The following is a 15,011-nucleotide window of genomic DNA, read 5'->3' as shown; positions in this document are numbered from 1 at the left end:
ATTAAAACTAGAGATGACAGAGCTAAGTGGGAACAAGCTATTGCCGATGAAATAAACTCGTTAGTAATAAATAAAACTTGGAATTTGGTATCGAAGCCAAAGAATAAGAACATTGTTGATTGTAAATGGGTATTCACGATCAAAAATGATGAATTCGGAAATCCGTTAAAATACAAAGCTCGATTAGTGGCCCGTGGTTTCAGTCAGAAATATTTAGAAGATTATAATGACACATTTGCACCTGTAGCTAGAATGTCAAGCTTTAGATTTCTTATGGCTTTTGCTAATCAGCATAATTTGCTAGTGCATCAAATGGATGTTAAGACGGCATTTTTAAATGGTATTTTACGGGAAGAAATTTATATGCGAATTCCTGAAGGTGTTAAATGTGATAGTAACAATCAAGTGTGTAAATTCAATAAAGCTTTGTATGGTCTCAAGCAATCAGCCAGATGCTGGTTTGAGATGTTCGAAAAAGCTCTTCTAGAGAAAGGTTTCCGAAATTCATCAGCGGATCGTTGTATTTATATATTAGATAGAAAGAATATATTAAAGAATATATATGTGGTACTATATGTGGATGATCTAGTGATTATGACTGCTGAATCTGAGACAATGCAAAATTTCAAAAATTATTTGAAAAATAGATTTTGCATGACAGATTTAAATGAAATTAAGTTATTTCTAGGAATAAAAGTGGAAAGAACTAATGGACAAGTAACATTGGATCAAAGTGCATATATTAAGACTGTTCTTATGAAATTTAATATGTTAGATTGCAAACCTGTAAGTACACCTCTTCCAAGTGTATTAGATCATATAGCTTTGAATACAGAAGAAGAATATAATGCACCTTGTCGTAATTTAATTGGATGCTTGATGTATATAATGATTTATACGAGACCCGATTTAAGTATAGCGGTAAATATTTTAAGTTGATATTCAAGTAAAAATAACAGAGAACTGTGGCAAAACCTTAAAAGGGTTCTGAGGTATCTTAAAGGGTCTGCTGATATTAAATTAACATACGTTAAAACTGATTATAAAAATCTATTTAGTGGATATGTCGATTCTGATTGGGGAGGTAATGAAAATACAGATCGTAAGAGCACAACGGGATATTCATTTAAGTTATATGAACAATGTACAATATGCTGGAATACGAAAAGGCAAACATCAGTGGCTGTCTCGTCCACAGAAGCAGAGTACATGGCTCTTTTTGAAGCTGTGAGAGAGGCATTATGGTTAAAATCCTTGGCAATCAGTATTAATATAAATGTCTTTGATGCAATAATAATTTACGTAGACAATATGGGTTGCATTAATATTGCGAGTAATCCAAGTAGCCATAAACGTTCAAAACATATAGACATAAAATACCACTTTTCAAGAGAACAAGTTGAAAAGAATGTAATAAAACTTGAATATATTCCTACAGGTGATCAACTAGCAGATGCTTTAACGAAGCTGTTGCCAGCAAGCAAATATTTGGAATTTAGAGCAAAAATGGGATTAGAATAATAAGATTAATATAAGCATAAAAATTATTATTATTTTGTATATAGTTTGTATGGTCTGGATGGGTTTTTCTGGGTTTCCCCATTCCCTTGCAACGAATGTTGGACCATTTGTATTTTGTTCCCAGAATTAGAGTCAAAATAAAACACAAGGTAGACAGTCTGTACGGTAATACTCGTAGTACACTTATTAGACTTATTAATGTACAATTAATATGAACAGCACCGACTTGTTTTTGAGGGGGCCTGTTAGATTATATAATCAAGGAACAAAAACAAGTATCGAAAGTATCGAAGGATACAGAAAGTGTTCTGTCTTGTTTCTATGGTTTTTTATTTACTTTTGAATATATTCATGTGGGATCTGATATCGTACAGACTTCTTCCGTGCGTTGTGTTACAATTAAATTTCTTTTTATTTTAAATCGTTATCCCATATTACAACATTCGATAAATTCCATTTACCAACACTCATTATTACAAAAGAAAAAAAATAAATAATTGCAAGAAAATAGAAATATAAAGTATACTACAGCTAATAAAGAAAAAAAAACACGGAAAGTAGGCAAAAGTTAATAATACATAACAATCAAATAAAATTAATGCTATACTACTTGAATGTACTAAATAAAAGCTAATATAAACGTTAAAATGCTATAAATAAAATGAGTGAATCGTTAAAATACTATAAATATATGAATGAAACGTTAGAATACTATATATAAGATATTTAAAATACGTTAATAAAATGCTATACTCATTTACTATACTAAATAAAAACTAATATAAATCATAAAATACTATAAATAATTCTAAAATATTATAAAAACTACAATACTATAAATGTTAAAATACTATACTAAACTACTATTCTACAAGAAATACTATATTAAAATCGAAAATACACAAAATCAAAGAAATTAGCAATGAACACCTTAAACTCAAACGCATGGGAATATTGTGGTATCACCACGTAAATCAAATCACTCGTAAAACTTTGAACATCGAAATTTGATTTATCCTGCCTAAATGGTCGCTATTATGATATCAGTGGCGCAATTGCTCATATCCAACGGCTCCGCTCATTGGCTAAGCTGCCTGTACAAGCCAATATGGCGTCGAAATAGCTAGTGAATAGTTTAAAAATGCTCACCTCTAAATACGCATAACTTTTCAACCGCTGGATTCCTAAACTTAAAACTTGCATTTTTGGATTCCGCTCGTCCAGTATTATTAAAATATGTAAAAAAAAACCATTAATTTTTGTTTCCCCAAAGTAAAGTTCAGCCTAGCATTACTTTAATAAATCGGCATTTTTATATTCTTCTTCCTCGTTTTTTACTTTTTACAACTTAGACAATTCATTTAAAAATTTGAAAAAATTCCAAAATATGTGTCGGAATAGCTGACGTGTCCGTGATTTTTTTCATAATTTCCCATCTAATAGTTTAAGAGAAATTGGGCAATAACATAGAGACCTTGAGTTTCTTGTACAAGATTCGAGCACAGCGAGTAGGAAACACTACGCGTAGCTTGTGCGCTGTCACTGAACGGCCGATCGCTCGCTATCCGCGTTTTCTGATTGATCGATGTTTTTCGTTAATAACTCGTGAACAAAGCTTCAGAGAACATTTCTGTAAAGGAAAAGGTTGTTTAGAATCACACCAGGAATCTCCCCTTTTCGGCTCCGCCACCTTATGTGGGACACCCTGTATAAATGATGATAGTGGAGATTAATTGTTCATCCAGTTCCTGATCCTGAATTGAATAAGTTTCTTAATAATAATAAGATAATTGAAGGGGGTAGTAATCAAAATCTTATATTATTTATACGAGGAAATGCCATATCTGGTGCTCCAATTATTAAAGAGATTAATCAATTTCCAAATCCTCCAATTATAAATGGTATAACTATAAAAAAAATTATAATGAAAGCATGGGATGTTACAACAGAATTATAAATTTGATCGTTTTTAATTCATGTACCAGGATTTCTTAATTCTAAACGAATAATAAATCTTATGGATGATCCAATTATTCCTGATCATATAGCGAATATAGAATATAATATTCCAATGTTTTTATGATTAGTAGAGTATATCCATTTCTTAATTCATAAAAAAATTAAGATTTACGTAGTTATTTTATATATTTAATTTTGAAGATTAATACATTCAATTAACTTAAAATCTCATTGAAAGTATTATGGCTGATTAAAAGGAATAAATTGTAAATTTATTAATGAAATCAAAATTTCTAATACTAAATATATATAGAGAGAATAGATATTAAGTTTACATATTAAATTGACATTATAAGCATTTTAATTTAGTAAATATAATTATTACAATAAATAAAGAGTTAAATTGATAATGAAATAAATGAATATTTATTTCTATAATTTAATGAAAAATATTAAATTGCAAATATAAAAATAAAAAAATTAATTTTTTAGAAATTAAATACTAAAATAAATATATATAATTCTAAGAATAATTATTATGATGTTTGATGATATTAGAATTCATATATATAAACGTTTGTATTTTAAAAATGTATTAGAATAATTTTTATTAAATAAATTATTATTAATGAAATTTAAATAATTTCAGGTTATAGTAAGTCTTGAAATTGCAATAATAATAGAAAGTACATAGTTGAAACGTTTGAATTTAATTAATAAATTTTTTAAAGTTATTCATTTTATAAAAAATACCCTTATGGGAGGGATAAATATATATGTTAATAAAGAATAAAAAAATATAAGTTTGGAATTAGTTCTACGAATTATGTATATATGTGTTTGTTGTTCCTCTTGAGGTTACAATTTTCTCCCTCTTCTCTTACCCGAGCCTCCTCTCTCTGCCATTCTACATCTTACACCGATTTATGATTTATGTCTTACGACGGAAGTTTGGGAAGTGTTAATCGCCGATTTTAATAAAACTTTATACAATTATTCTATGGTCCTACCTAAGAATTTTGCCATACAAAGTAGCTGCCCATACGCACTTTTAAGGGAGAAACTACCCCTTAAAACCAAATTGCCCCTTTCCTTTCGGTGCTTATAGCTCGCAAAGTGTAAGCGCTATAAAAAAATGCTCTATACAAAAGTTTTACTGTTTTTCAGGACCTATAAAATGGCTTTAAAAAAATTTTGAAAGAACGCATTGTTTATAAAAATGCAATATCCCGCCCCCCCCCCTTTTTCTGACAAAAAATGTTTTTATTTCAGATAAATGAAGGGCTTTTAACGAATAACGATAACGACAGCACGCAAAAATCAGAATAAAAAATATAATAATTGAATATTTACTTCCATTCACCGTACCAATAAGAACGAATATTATGCTACGCAGAAATGATGCAGCGCTTTTGTATACAAGAAATGGAATAATTGTATATCGCTATACAATGCAGAATTCACAACAAAATGCTCTTTATTTATCCGAAATAAAAACATTTTTTGTTAGAAAATAGGGGGGAGGGGAAATTGAATCTTTAAAAACAATGCGTTTTTTTAAAATTTTTTTAAAGCCATTTTATAGGACATGAAAAGCAGCAAAACTTTTGTATGAAACGTTTTTCTATAGCGCTTTTACGTTGCGAACTATAAGCACCGAAAGGAGAAGGACGACTTGAATTAAAGAGGTAGCTTCTCCCTTAAAAGTGCGTATGGGCAGCTTCTTTCTACGGCAAGATTCTTAGGTAGGACCATAGAATAATTGTATAAAGTTTCATTAAAATCGGCGATTAACACTTCCCAAACTTCCGTCGTAAGACGTAGATCATAAATAGGTGTAAGATGTAGAATGTGAGAGAGAGGAGGCTAGGGTATGAGAAGAGGGAGAAAATTGTGACCTCAAGGGGAACAATAAACACATATATACATAATTTATAGAACTAATTCCAAACTTATATTTTTTTATTCTTTAACATATATATTTGTCCCTCCCATAAGGGTATTATTTATAAAATGAATAACTTTAAAAAATTTATTAATTAAACTCAAACGTTTCAACTATGTACTTTCTATTATTATTGAAATTTCAAGACTTACTATAACCTGAAATTATTTAAATTTCGTTAATAATAATTTATTTAATAAAAATTATTCTAATACATTTTTAAAATATAAACGTTTATATATATGAATTCTAATATCATCAAATATCACAATAATTATTCTTAGAATTATATATATTTATTTTGACACTTAATTTCTAAAAAATTAATTTTTTTATTTTTGTATTTGCAATTTAATATTTTTCATTAAATTATAGAAATAAATATTCATTTATTTTATTATCAATTTAACTCTTTATTTATTATAATAATTGTATTTTCTAAATTAAAATACTTATAATGACAATTTAATATTTAAATTTGATATCTATTCTCTCCCTATATATTTAGTATTAGAAATTTTCATTTCATTAATAAATTTACAATTTATTCCTCTTAATCAGCCATAATACTCTCAATGAGATTTTAAGTTAATTGAAACTATTAATCTTCTAAATTAAATATATAAAATAATTATATAAAACTTAATTTTTTTATGAATTAAAAAATGAATATACTTAACTAATCATAAAAACATTGGAATATTATATTTTATATTCGCTATATGATCAGGAATAATTGGATCATCGTTAAGATTAATTATTCGATTTGAATTAGGAAATCCTGGTACATGAAGTAAAAATGATCAAATTTATAATTCTGTTGTAACATCCCATGCTTTCATTATAATCTTTTTTATAGTTACACCGTTTATAATTGGAGGATTAGGAAATTGATTAATCTCTTTAATAATTGGTGCACCAGATATGGCATTTCCTCGTATAAATAAAAAAAATTTTGATTACTGCCCCCTTCAATTATCTTATTATAATTAGGAAACGTATTGAATTGAGGATCAGGAACTGGATGAACAATTTATCCTCCACTATATCACCCATATATATCACCCATCTTCCTTAACAGACATAACAACTTTTTCAATACATATTGCAGGAATTTCATGAATTATACTGTCCAACACGAGTTTTACCTTTCAATATCCACTGTGTGATCCTCGTAGATTACCCTGTCCGAAATACGAATCCGGAAACGGAATTGGTCCATCACCCTCAGTTATGAAAAAACAGGATTTGAAGATAAACGCAATTCTTAAACTTTGAAAAATTATTGTGTTTAAACGGTAATAGTTATTCAGTTGATTTTTGTGTCAGATTATTCAGTGAACATTCCCAAACAAAATGACATGCATTGTTACTGGACTGTAAACATTTAAAAATGTTTAAACAAAGAACAAATGCAAAAGGACACCCGAAATGCACCAATCTTGGCAGATAATGTTCAATTTGCTTAAAAAACTAAGGGCCTAGGAGAAAATCTGACCCAGCCACGCGATGCAGCCGACATTTTTACTTCGGAATGCATCGACAGAAATTGTATATCCCATTTTAGACATAATAATCCGAATGATGTTCATAATAATCATACCAACAAGCATAATAATCATAGTAATCGTCATAATAACCACAATAATCATAATAACAATAATAATAATCATAATAATCGTAGTAATACTTATGCTAACTATAATAATCACAATAATCATAATAATAATCTTAACAATCATAATAATCATAGTAGTAACTGTAATAACCATTATAATCATAACAATCGTAATAATAAAACGAATAATCATGGAAATAATCATAATAATCACTATAATAGCCACAATAATTTGAGTAATCATTAAACCATAATAACCTTAATGATGATCATAATATTCACCATAATCATACTAAGAACCATAATAATCATAATAATCATAATAATAACCATAACAAACTTGGAAATAATCATAATAGCCATTATAATAGCCATAATAAGCATAATAATCATAATAGCCATTTTAATCTGAATGATGATCATAATAATCATACTAACAACAATAATAATTATAGTAATCGTCATCATAACCACAATAATCATAATAATCATAATAATAATCATAATAACCATAGCAATAATCATAACAGTCATAATAACGATAGTAATAATTATACTAACTATAATAATCATAACAATCGTAATAATAAGTAGAGTAATCATGAAAACTATTTTAATAACCATTATTACAGTCATAATAATCATAATAATCATAATAACCAGAATAATCATAGTAGCAATAATAATCTTAACGATGATCATAATTATCATACTAAGATCCATAATAATCACAATAATCATAGTAATAACCTTAACAATCATAATAATCATAGTAATAACTGTAATAACCATAATAATCATACCAATCGTACGAATAAAACGAATAATCATGGAAGTAATCTTAATAATCATTATAATAGCCATAGTCATCATAATAATCATAATAGCCACAGTAACCTTAATGATGATCATAATAATCATAGTAATCATACTAAAAACCATAATAACCATATTAATCATAATAATATACATAATATACCTGGAAATAACCATAATGACCATTATAAATACATAAGAAACATAATAATCATAATAGACATAATAATCTTAATGATGATCATAATAATTATTCTAACAACCATAATAATCATAATAATCATTATAATAACCACTATAATCATAATAACCATAATAATAATAATAATAATAATAATAATAATAATAATAATAATAATATTAATAACCATAATAACCATAATAACCATAATAACCATAATAACCATAATAACCATAATAATCATAATAATCATAATAATAATAATACATCATAGCAATCATAATAATTGCGATAATAATCATAATAACCACGATAATAATCACAATAATAATCGTAATAAATATAATAATCATAATAATAATAGTAATAACTGTAATAACCGTATCAATGATAACAATCGTAATAATAAACTGAATAATCATTGCAATCGTTATAATAGACAGAATAATCATTGAAATAATATTAATAATCATTATAATAGCCATAATAATCATAATAATTATTGTCACAATAATAACCTTAGTGATGATCGTAATAATCATAGTAATCATAGTAATTTTTATAAACAATTCAATGCCCATTTTTATGGCAAGAGATCGATTCATTTCTTAAAAAGTGCACTACTTCCAGGATCGATTAAAAAGAATAATCCTACATACTTCCAAAGCCAGTTGTACATAGATCACAAAATCTTTTGATCTTTTGTTCCAAGACTCATACATGGCGAGAAATTCGTCCTCCCATGGGGGTGTTTTAAAAAAGCTGTTTTCGACGAAGGGCCCCGTCGCCGCCATTTTGTATGGAAATGAAAATAAAAATATTGCTTTTCATACTTCAATATGTGTTGAGTAAACCCTCTGAAAAGAAATTCTACTCCGTTTGTCATACTCTCAAAATAAATTGTCAAATTTAGGGCCTCTTTTCTGCGTCTAGAGTGGTTTTACCCCTTAAGTAGATGAAATTAGTTATTTTGAAATGATAGACTGTGTATGTGTGTATGTGTAAAATTATTCAATTTTTTTCAACAAAAGGATTTAAAATATTTTTTAAAAAACAATGTGATTGAGTACATGAAATTAGTTATTTGAAATATAATAAAATTTTAAAAATTATATATATATTAGTTGCACTTGTTACGAATTGATTTATAGAAATGTAAGTATAGAGTGGGAAGGTAGAATGCAATAGGTAACTAAGTACATGAAATTAAAATTTAATGTTAATATTTATTAAACTTTTTTCTTCATTATTATTTAAATGCGTAAAATCACAATAGAATTTTATACAATATTAGATATAAGCATTGTAAACAAGAATATTTAAAGCACACGCTAGTAGTTCACAATCAATCAAAGAATCGTCGTCGAAATATTTACTGTTACATATCATATTAGCAATACATGACATGTTCGTTTTTGGTGTGACACCATTTTGTTTCAAAACATTTACGAAATTTATAAACTGAATATTAATACGATGCGTATTTTCATATAGTTGGGACCGCATAAGATTAATACATTTTACATGATTGAATAAATTATTCAACGTTTCCATAGTGTAATATAAGGAGATACTGGCTAGACTTAATTTTATAAGCTTAACATTATGAATTTTGGTAAATTCTATTACAAATTCTTCAATCCATATTGGTGGGGAATCTGAATTCACGGATAGAACACATTCTTTAATTTCTTCACGTTTTTCAATGAGTGCATCCCATATTGGTACAGGTAATAGAAGTTGAGTGCCCCGATTATCACCAAGAATAATTTCAACGGTTGATATGGGTCCAACTGCGATTCCAATTTCTAAATATTCATAGGATGTTGCTGTCAGCGGGTAGCTACTTCCCATGATACGAACAGGGCATGGGTGTGACGGTTTGAAAGTAGAATTAGATCTAGAAGAAATCAATTTTTTTTATAAGATACATATAAATTTAATATTTTAATTTAAAGATTAAGAGTAAGATTAATACATACTGTGGGATTGGAAGATTTCTGCTAAATCAAGCTCGTGTATATGATAATGTAAGTATATACAGGGTGTAACAAAAATGTCGCAGTTCCTTAAAAGGGGTGATTCAGGGGGTGATTCGAAACAACTTTTTCCTTAGCGAAAATGTAAGATGTGGCTTCGTTAACGAGTTATTAATGAAAAACACCGGCCAATGAGAGCGCGAGTTTGCCGTCCGAGCGACTGCGGTACCGTTGGATACGCGCTAGGCGCTACTGTTGTACTCCGAACAAGAAAGTCGGCATGCGTCGAAGGAAATAGCATTAGTATGAAAATATTTGCATAACGTATAAACGAAAAAGCAACGCAACAAAAGAAATGAACGGAAAATTGGAGAATTAATGTTGAAGATAGAAACGTTGAAAGTAGTCTGCGTTATATTTAAAAAATAATAATCATTAATGAATTAAATGCAATTCATCTGTAGTTTGTAAATCTGTGTCACTGGGTCACTGTACCGATACTGGTCATCGACCGTCGAAATGGTTTATGGTAGGGTAGAATTTTTCCAAGAAAGCTCCTTGTACCCCCCACGTAGTTTAAGTACCTCAGACCTTCCTTGTTCGGACACTCCGAGATCATGTCTCCTTCGAAACCAAAGCAATAAAGCCATAAATTACCTAAACGCCTGCCCTAGCATAAACCATTTCGACGGTCGATGACCGAGATCGGTACAGTGACCCAGTGACACAGGTTTACAAACTACAGGTGAAGTTTGTTCTCCTCTTCCTTTATTTTTTGTTGTATTGCTTTTTCGTTTATACGTTATGCGAATAAGAAATTTAGGTATTCGTGTTTTTACGTTGCACGTAGTTTTCCTCGATTTTAAGTAATTATTCACTTCAAGTGATAAACAAAAAAAGGACTCGGTATTATTTATTATGTCGCTTTCAGTTTTCATACTAATGCTATTTTCTTCGATGTATGACGACTTTCTTGTTCGGAGTCCAACCGTAGCATCTAGGGCGCCTACTCAACACTACCGCGGTCGCTCGGACGGCAAACTCGCGCTCTCATTGGCCGGTGTTTTTCGTTAATAACTCGTTAACGAAGCCTCATCTTACATTTTCGCTAAGGAAGAAGTTGTTTCAAATCACCCCCTGAATCACCCCTTTTAAGGAACTGCAACTTTTTTGTTACACCCTGTATATATTTGTATAATCACTGGAAATATAATATTACTAAATGAATTAGACTAAATATTTTAATAATCCACACAATATTCTACGCCTTAACTTCTGATCTGTGCCCTATGGCTTACCAATCCACTCTGCCGAATTTTCCTTCATCCCGCACCGTCGACACCACTCATTTCTTTCATGCTCTGTCTCACTCACGACCCAAACCTAAACAATAAATCTAAAGCTATCTCCAAGGGTTTGGGACACGGTTCTGCTGACCATCGCCACTCGCCTGCAAAACACCAACGTCCCAAATGGCCCAGTCATAAACTACTTAAGTCTAAATGTTTTTAAACATAACATAATCTTATCGAACCCCACACTCGGCCATCCTGCGAGAATATCTGACCTCAGATATTGTGTTATTCATTACAAGTTTCTTCAGTGTCACTATACAAATCATCGCTATTTTCACTCACCCATGGTTTAATATAGTCTACTGCTGTAGATGTCTGACGTGGCCCTTCATGTTCACCAACTTTTGTTACAATATAACGATCGTTCCGTAACACTTTTGCTAGCTCGTAAGGCCCGAAGTATTTCGCTGCGAATTTCAGACCTGGACCCTGTTGAGTTCGCTTAATTGCAACTAGATCGCCCTCTCGATATTTTCTACCTTCTATTCTTTTTTTATTAAAAGATTTCCTATTCTCCTGCTGAATTTTTAATATATTCTGTCGCGCCTCTTCCCGCAATTCGTCTCGATTTTCTTGAAATACATTTTCCCATTCGCACTCAAGCAACTCTACTATCTGAGGATCGTCCCGATATCTAGGGTCTATTCCAAATAATATCTGAAATGGTGTCGTTTTTATACTTCGGCTCGGAGTAGTATTAAAACACCTTTGACACATGTCCAAGAATTTATACCACTCGTCAGTTTTCGGCGCTGACAGTTTGGTTAATAACGGTATTAGCGTACAATTGACCCGTTTTACCTGACTGTTTGCCCGCAGCATACCTGTAGTAGTAAACACGTGTTCTATACGTTCGTATTTACAAAAATCCTGAAACGCAGTTCATGTGAACGCGGCAACTCTATCTGAAATAATCCTTCGAGGATTTCCAAAAAGAATCGCCCGTTTTCTTAAATGGTCTATTACTTCTGTCGAATTACAACTTTTTGTGGCGTAAAGCCACACAAATTTTGAAAACGCATCGATAACAACGAAGATATAATGGTATCTTTTCTTTGTCGATGGGAGCATCCCTAAGTGATCCACATGGAAAGTATCTAACGGCACATGGCCTTTACTTATCGCAAATAAAAACTCCTCCTGTCTACCTTCCTTTCTTTCTGCAAGTATACAATCAACGCAACTTCGCAGCACTTTGTCTATTTTCTCCCTCATATTCCGAAACCAATAATTCCTTTTTAATAAGGCTTCGGTTTTTCCGGATGCGAAATGACCGTTTTCGTGAGCGCGTCTAATTATTTGGGTCTGCATTGACCTTGGCACTAAAACACGTATATCCCCATCAATTTCTTTGAATAAGATGCCACCCCTAATTTTAAAACCCTCAGCTTGTCCTGGCTCTACCAGCTCGAATATTTTCTGGATACTTGGGTCCTCCTGCTGTGATTTTCTTAACCTACCGCTCATGCTACTTTCGCTCTCACCTACTAGCAAGCACGATGGAAGAGGGTTCCGACTCAAGGCGTCCACGTGCATAAGGTTTTTACCCGGACGGTGTTCAATAGTGTACTGGAATTCCTCCACTAACAATGCCCACCGCGCGACACGTACTGACAAGTCCTTTTTCCGCATTGTTAAAGCGAACGCTCGGCAATCTGTAATTATTTTGAAAGGTATCCCCAACAAATAGACGCGAAATTTCTTCAGGGATTTTATAATCGCCAGAACTTCTAATTCGTAACTCGCATAACGCTCTTCCGCTGGCGTTGTTTTACCGCCTGCAAAATATATTGGGTATAATTTACCATCACAATCGTCTTTTTGCATTAAAATTGCCCCATATCCGAACTTAGATGCATCAGTATGCAATTCAGTATCTGCGCCAATTTTATATAGTTTTAATACCGGTTTATCATCCTTAAATATTATTGTCATTTCTATCTCTGTCTCGCGTGTTGCAACAGGTTTATAATTATTAATCATTTCGGTTAAACTTCGCCTACGTTCAGTGTCTGCTACGTATGAAATATCCATCCCATTAACCTCGCACTCTAAACTAATCTCAGAAATGCATGGGATATTACTCTTTTCTGCTTTGCGAATCATGACCTGCCCTTGTCTAACAGTCAGTTCTACCGTGTCTAAAAAATCTGTCCCCATCAAGAGTCCGTGAGTCATCAACCGATCCGGTATCACACAAATTATTATCGGATACGTACTCTCGTCTATTCGCACGTCTGTTTTAAATTCGCCAACCGCTTTATTCATATCTGAGCCTATACCGCGAAAATAAACACTGCTATCTCTCAACGCAGGTACCTTCGGTCTAAGCTTATGGTATTGATCGCATCGTATTAAACGTAAATCGCTGCCAGTGTCGATCAAGGCGCTTACCTCACGCTTGCAAATATATACTTTTTTATAATACTTATCACGTGATGTCTGTTGAACGGCAAAGTTTATTCCAGTAGTTGGTGTTTTCTTTGTCGGACAATTTACCGCAATATGTCCAAATTCTCCGCATTCAAAACATTTGGACCCTCTGCTCCTCATCGGACAATTATAGAAAAAATGATCGCGACCGCCGCAACTGTAGCATCTTCCTGGTGTTGCAACCCGTGCCTCTTGTCACTGATGTTCTTCATTGCGCCGCTGTATCCCGTCGTCCCGTCGCTGTACCTCGTTGACTCGCCGTTGAATCCCGTCGTCGCACTGTTGAATCCCATCATCTCGCCGTCGGGGCAGGTTATCCAGTCGCTGGACCTGGTCCCATCGGCGGGGTCCAGATGCTGCTCGCCACATCGCCGCACCTCCGCGCTGTACTACATTGTCGGACCGTTGCACCCCAGCACCTCTTCGCCAATTCTGGTCTTGTACATCCACGCTATATCTTGTGCCCTTATATGTAGTAGACGGCAAAATCACTCCCTTGAACGCCTCTAAAAGTGATGCCTGCGATTTGAACTTCTGCATTTTCGCATGATTTCTCAGCGAATGGTCCGGTATCCCGTCAATTGAATATTCTATAAACTCTTCCTCGTCAATACGAATACGGTTTGCCAAAATCATTTTTCGGTGAAAATACTCGGCAAATGTCTCCTCCTTTTTCCAAATTCGACTCTCAAATTCCCTGCGCGCCGCTATTCGGTTTTGCCTATCACCGAAAATGTCCTTCAACCCCTTCACCAGGTCGTCAATACACATTTCGACGTGTTCTGGCTTCGAATGAAACCATTCGAGAGCCTGATTCTTCAATCGTGATACCGCTAATAATTTTGCTGCGTTGTCGTCTAACTTATATGTTGCTCGTAGGAGTGCCAATTGCCTTTCCTATGCATAGAAAGTTTCACCGTTTCCGTCAAAATAATTCAGCATCGCTTTCATTGATTCGTTCACTATGACCGGTGCATGATGATCTGAATACATTGCTGAGTTTTGTGATATAGATGATTCCCTGACGCTCAGTCCCTGCATTTTGCGCATCATCTCGACTTCGCGTTTCAATAATTGTATCTCACGTTCCTCAAGTTCTTTTTCCTTCCTGAGAATATCCATGTCCCTGATATTACTCGCTACGTCAGCTGATGGACTTGATGTCTCCGATGGATTCCCTCTAGGCGTTTCGTTCAACCCCGAA

The 15,011-nt window shown here is 32.2% G+C and overlaps 1 protein-coding gene across 5 annotated transcripts; it reads right to left on the bottom strand.

Moving 5' to 3' along the window:
• Positions 1-9,872: 9,872 nt before the first annotated feature.
• LOC143187569 (uncharacterized) lies at positions 9,873-12,333 on the bottom strand. Of its 5 annotated transcripts, none has more exons than XR_013003231.1 (3): positions 11,657-12,333; positions 11,318-11,569; positions 11,111-11,178 (listed from the first exon to the last, which is right to left on the bottom strand). XR_013003231.1 is itself a non-coding variant. In XM_076391798.1 (2 exons), exons 1-2 carry the CDS (start codon positions 12,194-12,196, stop codon positions 9,935-9,937), a joined length of 546 nt encoding a protein of 181 aa, XP_076247913.1. In that variant the 5' UTR covers positions 12,197-12,333; the 3' UTR covers positions 9,873-9,934. The 5 variants fall into 5 exon arrangements, 2 of the variants coding, with proteins under 2 accessions (XP_076247913.1, XP_076247911.1); XR_013003230.1 differs by having other exon boundaries at positions 11,172-11,220; positions 11,318-11,469; XM_076391798.1 differs by lacking the exons at positions 11,111-11,178; positions 11,318-11,569 and adding an exon at positions 9,873-9,940.
• Between the last annotated feature and the right edge of the window lie 2,678 nt (positions 12,334-15,011).

This window comes from Calliopsis andreniformis, unplaced genomic scaffold (genome assembly GCF_051401765.1).
Source record: "Calliopsis andreniformis isolate RMS-2024a unplaced genomic scaffold, iyCalAndr_principal scaffold0052, whole genome shotgun sequence".
NCBI lineage: Eukaryota > Metazoa > Arthropoda > Insecta > Hymenoptera > Andrenidae > Calliopsis > Calliopsis andreniformis.
This window is presented reverse-complemented; position numbering and strand designations above follow the sequence as displayed.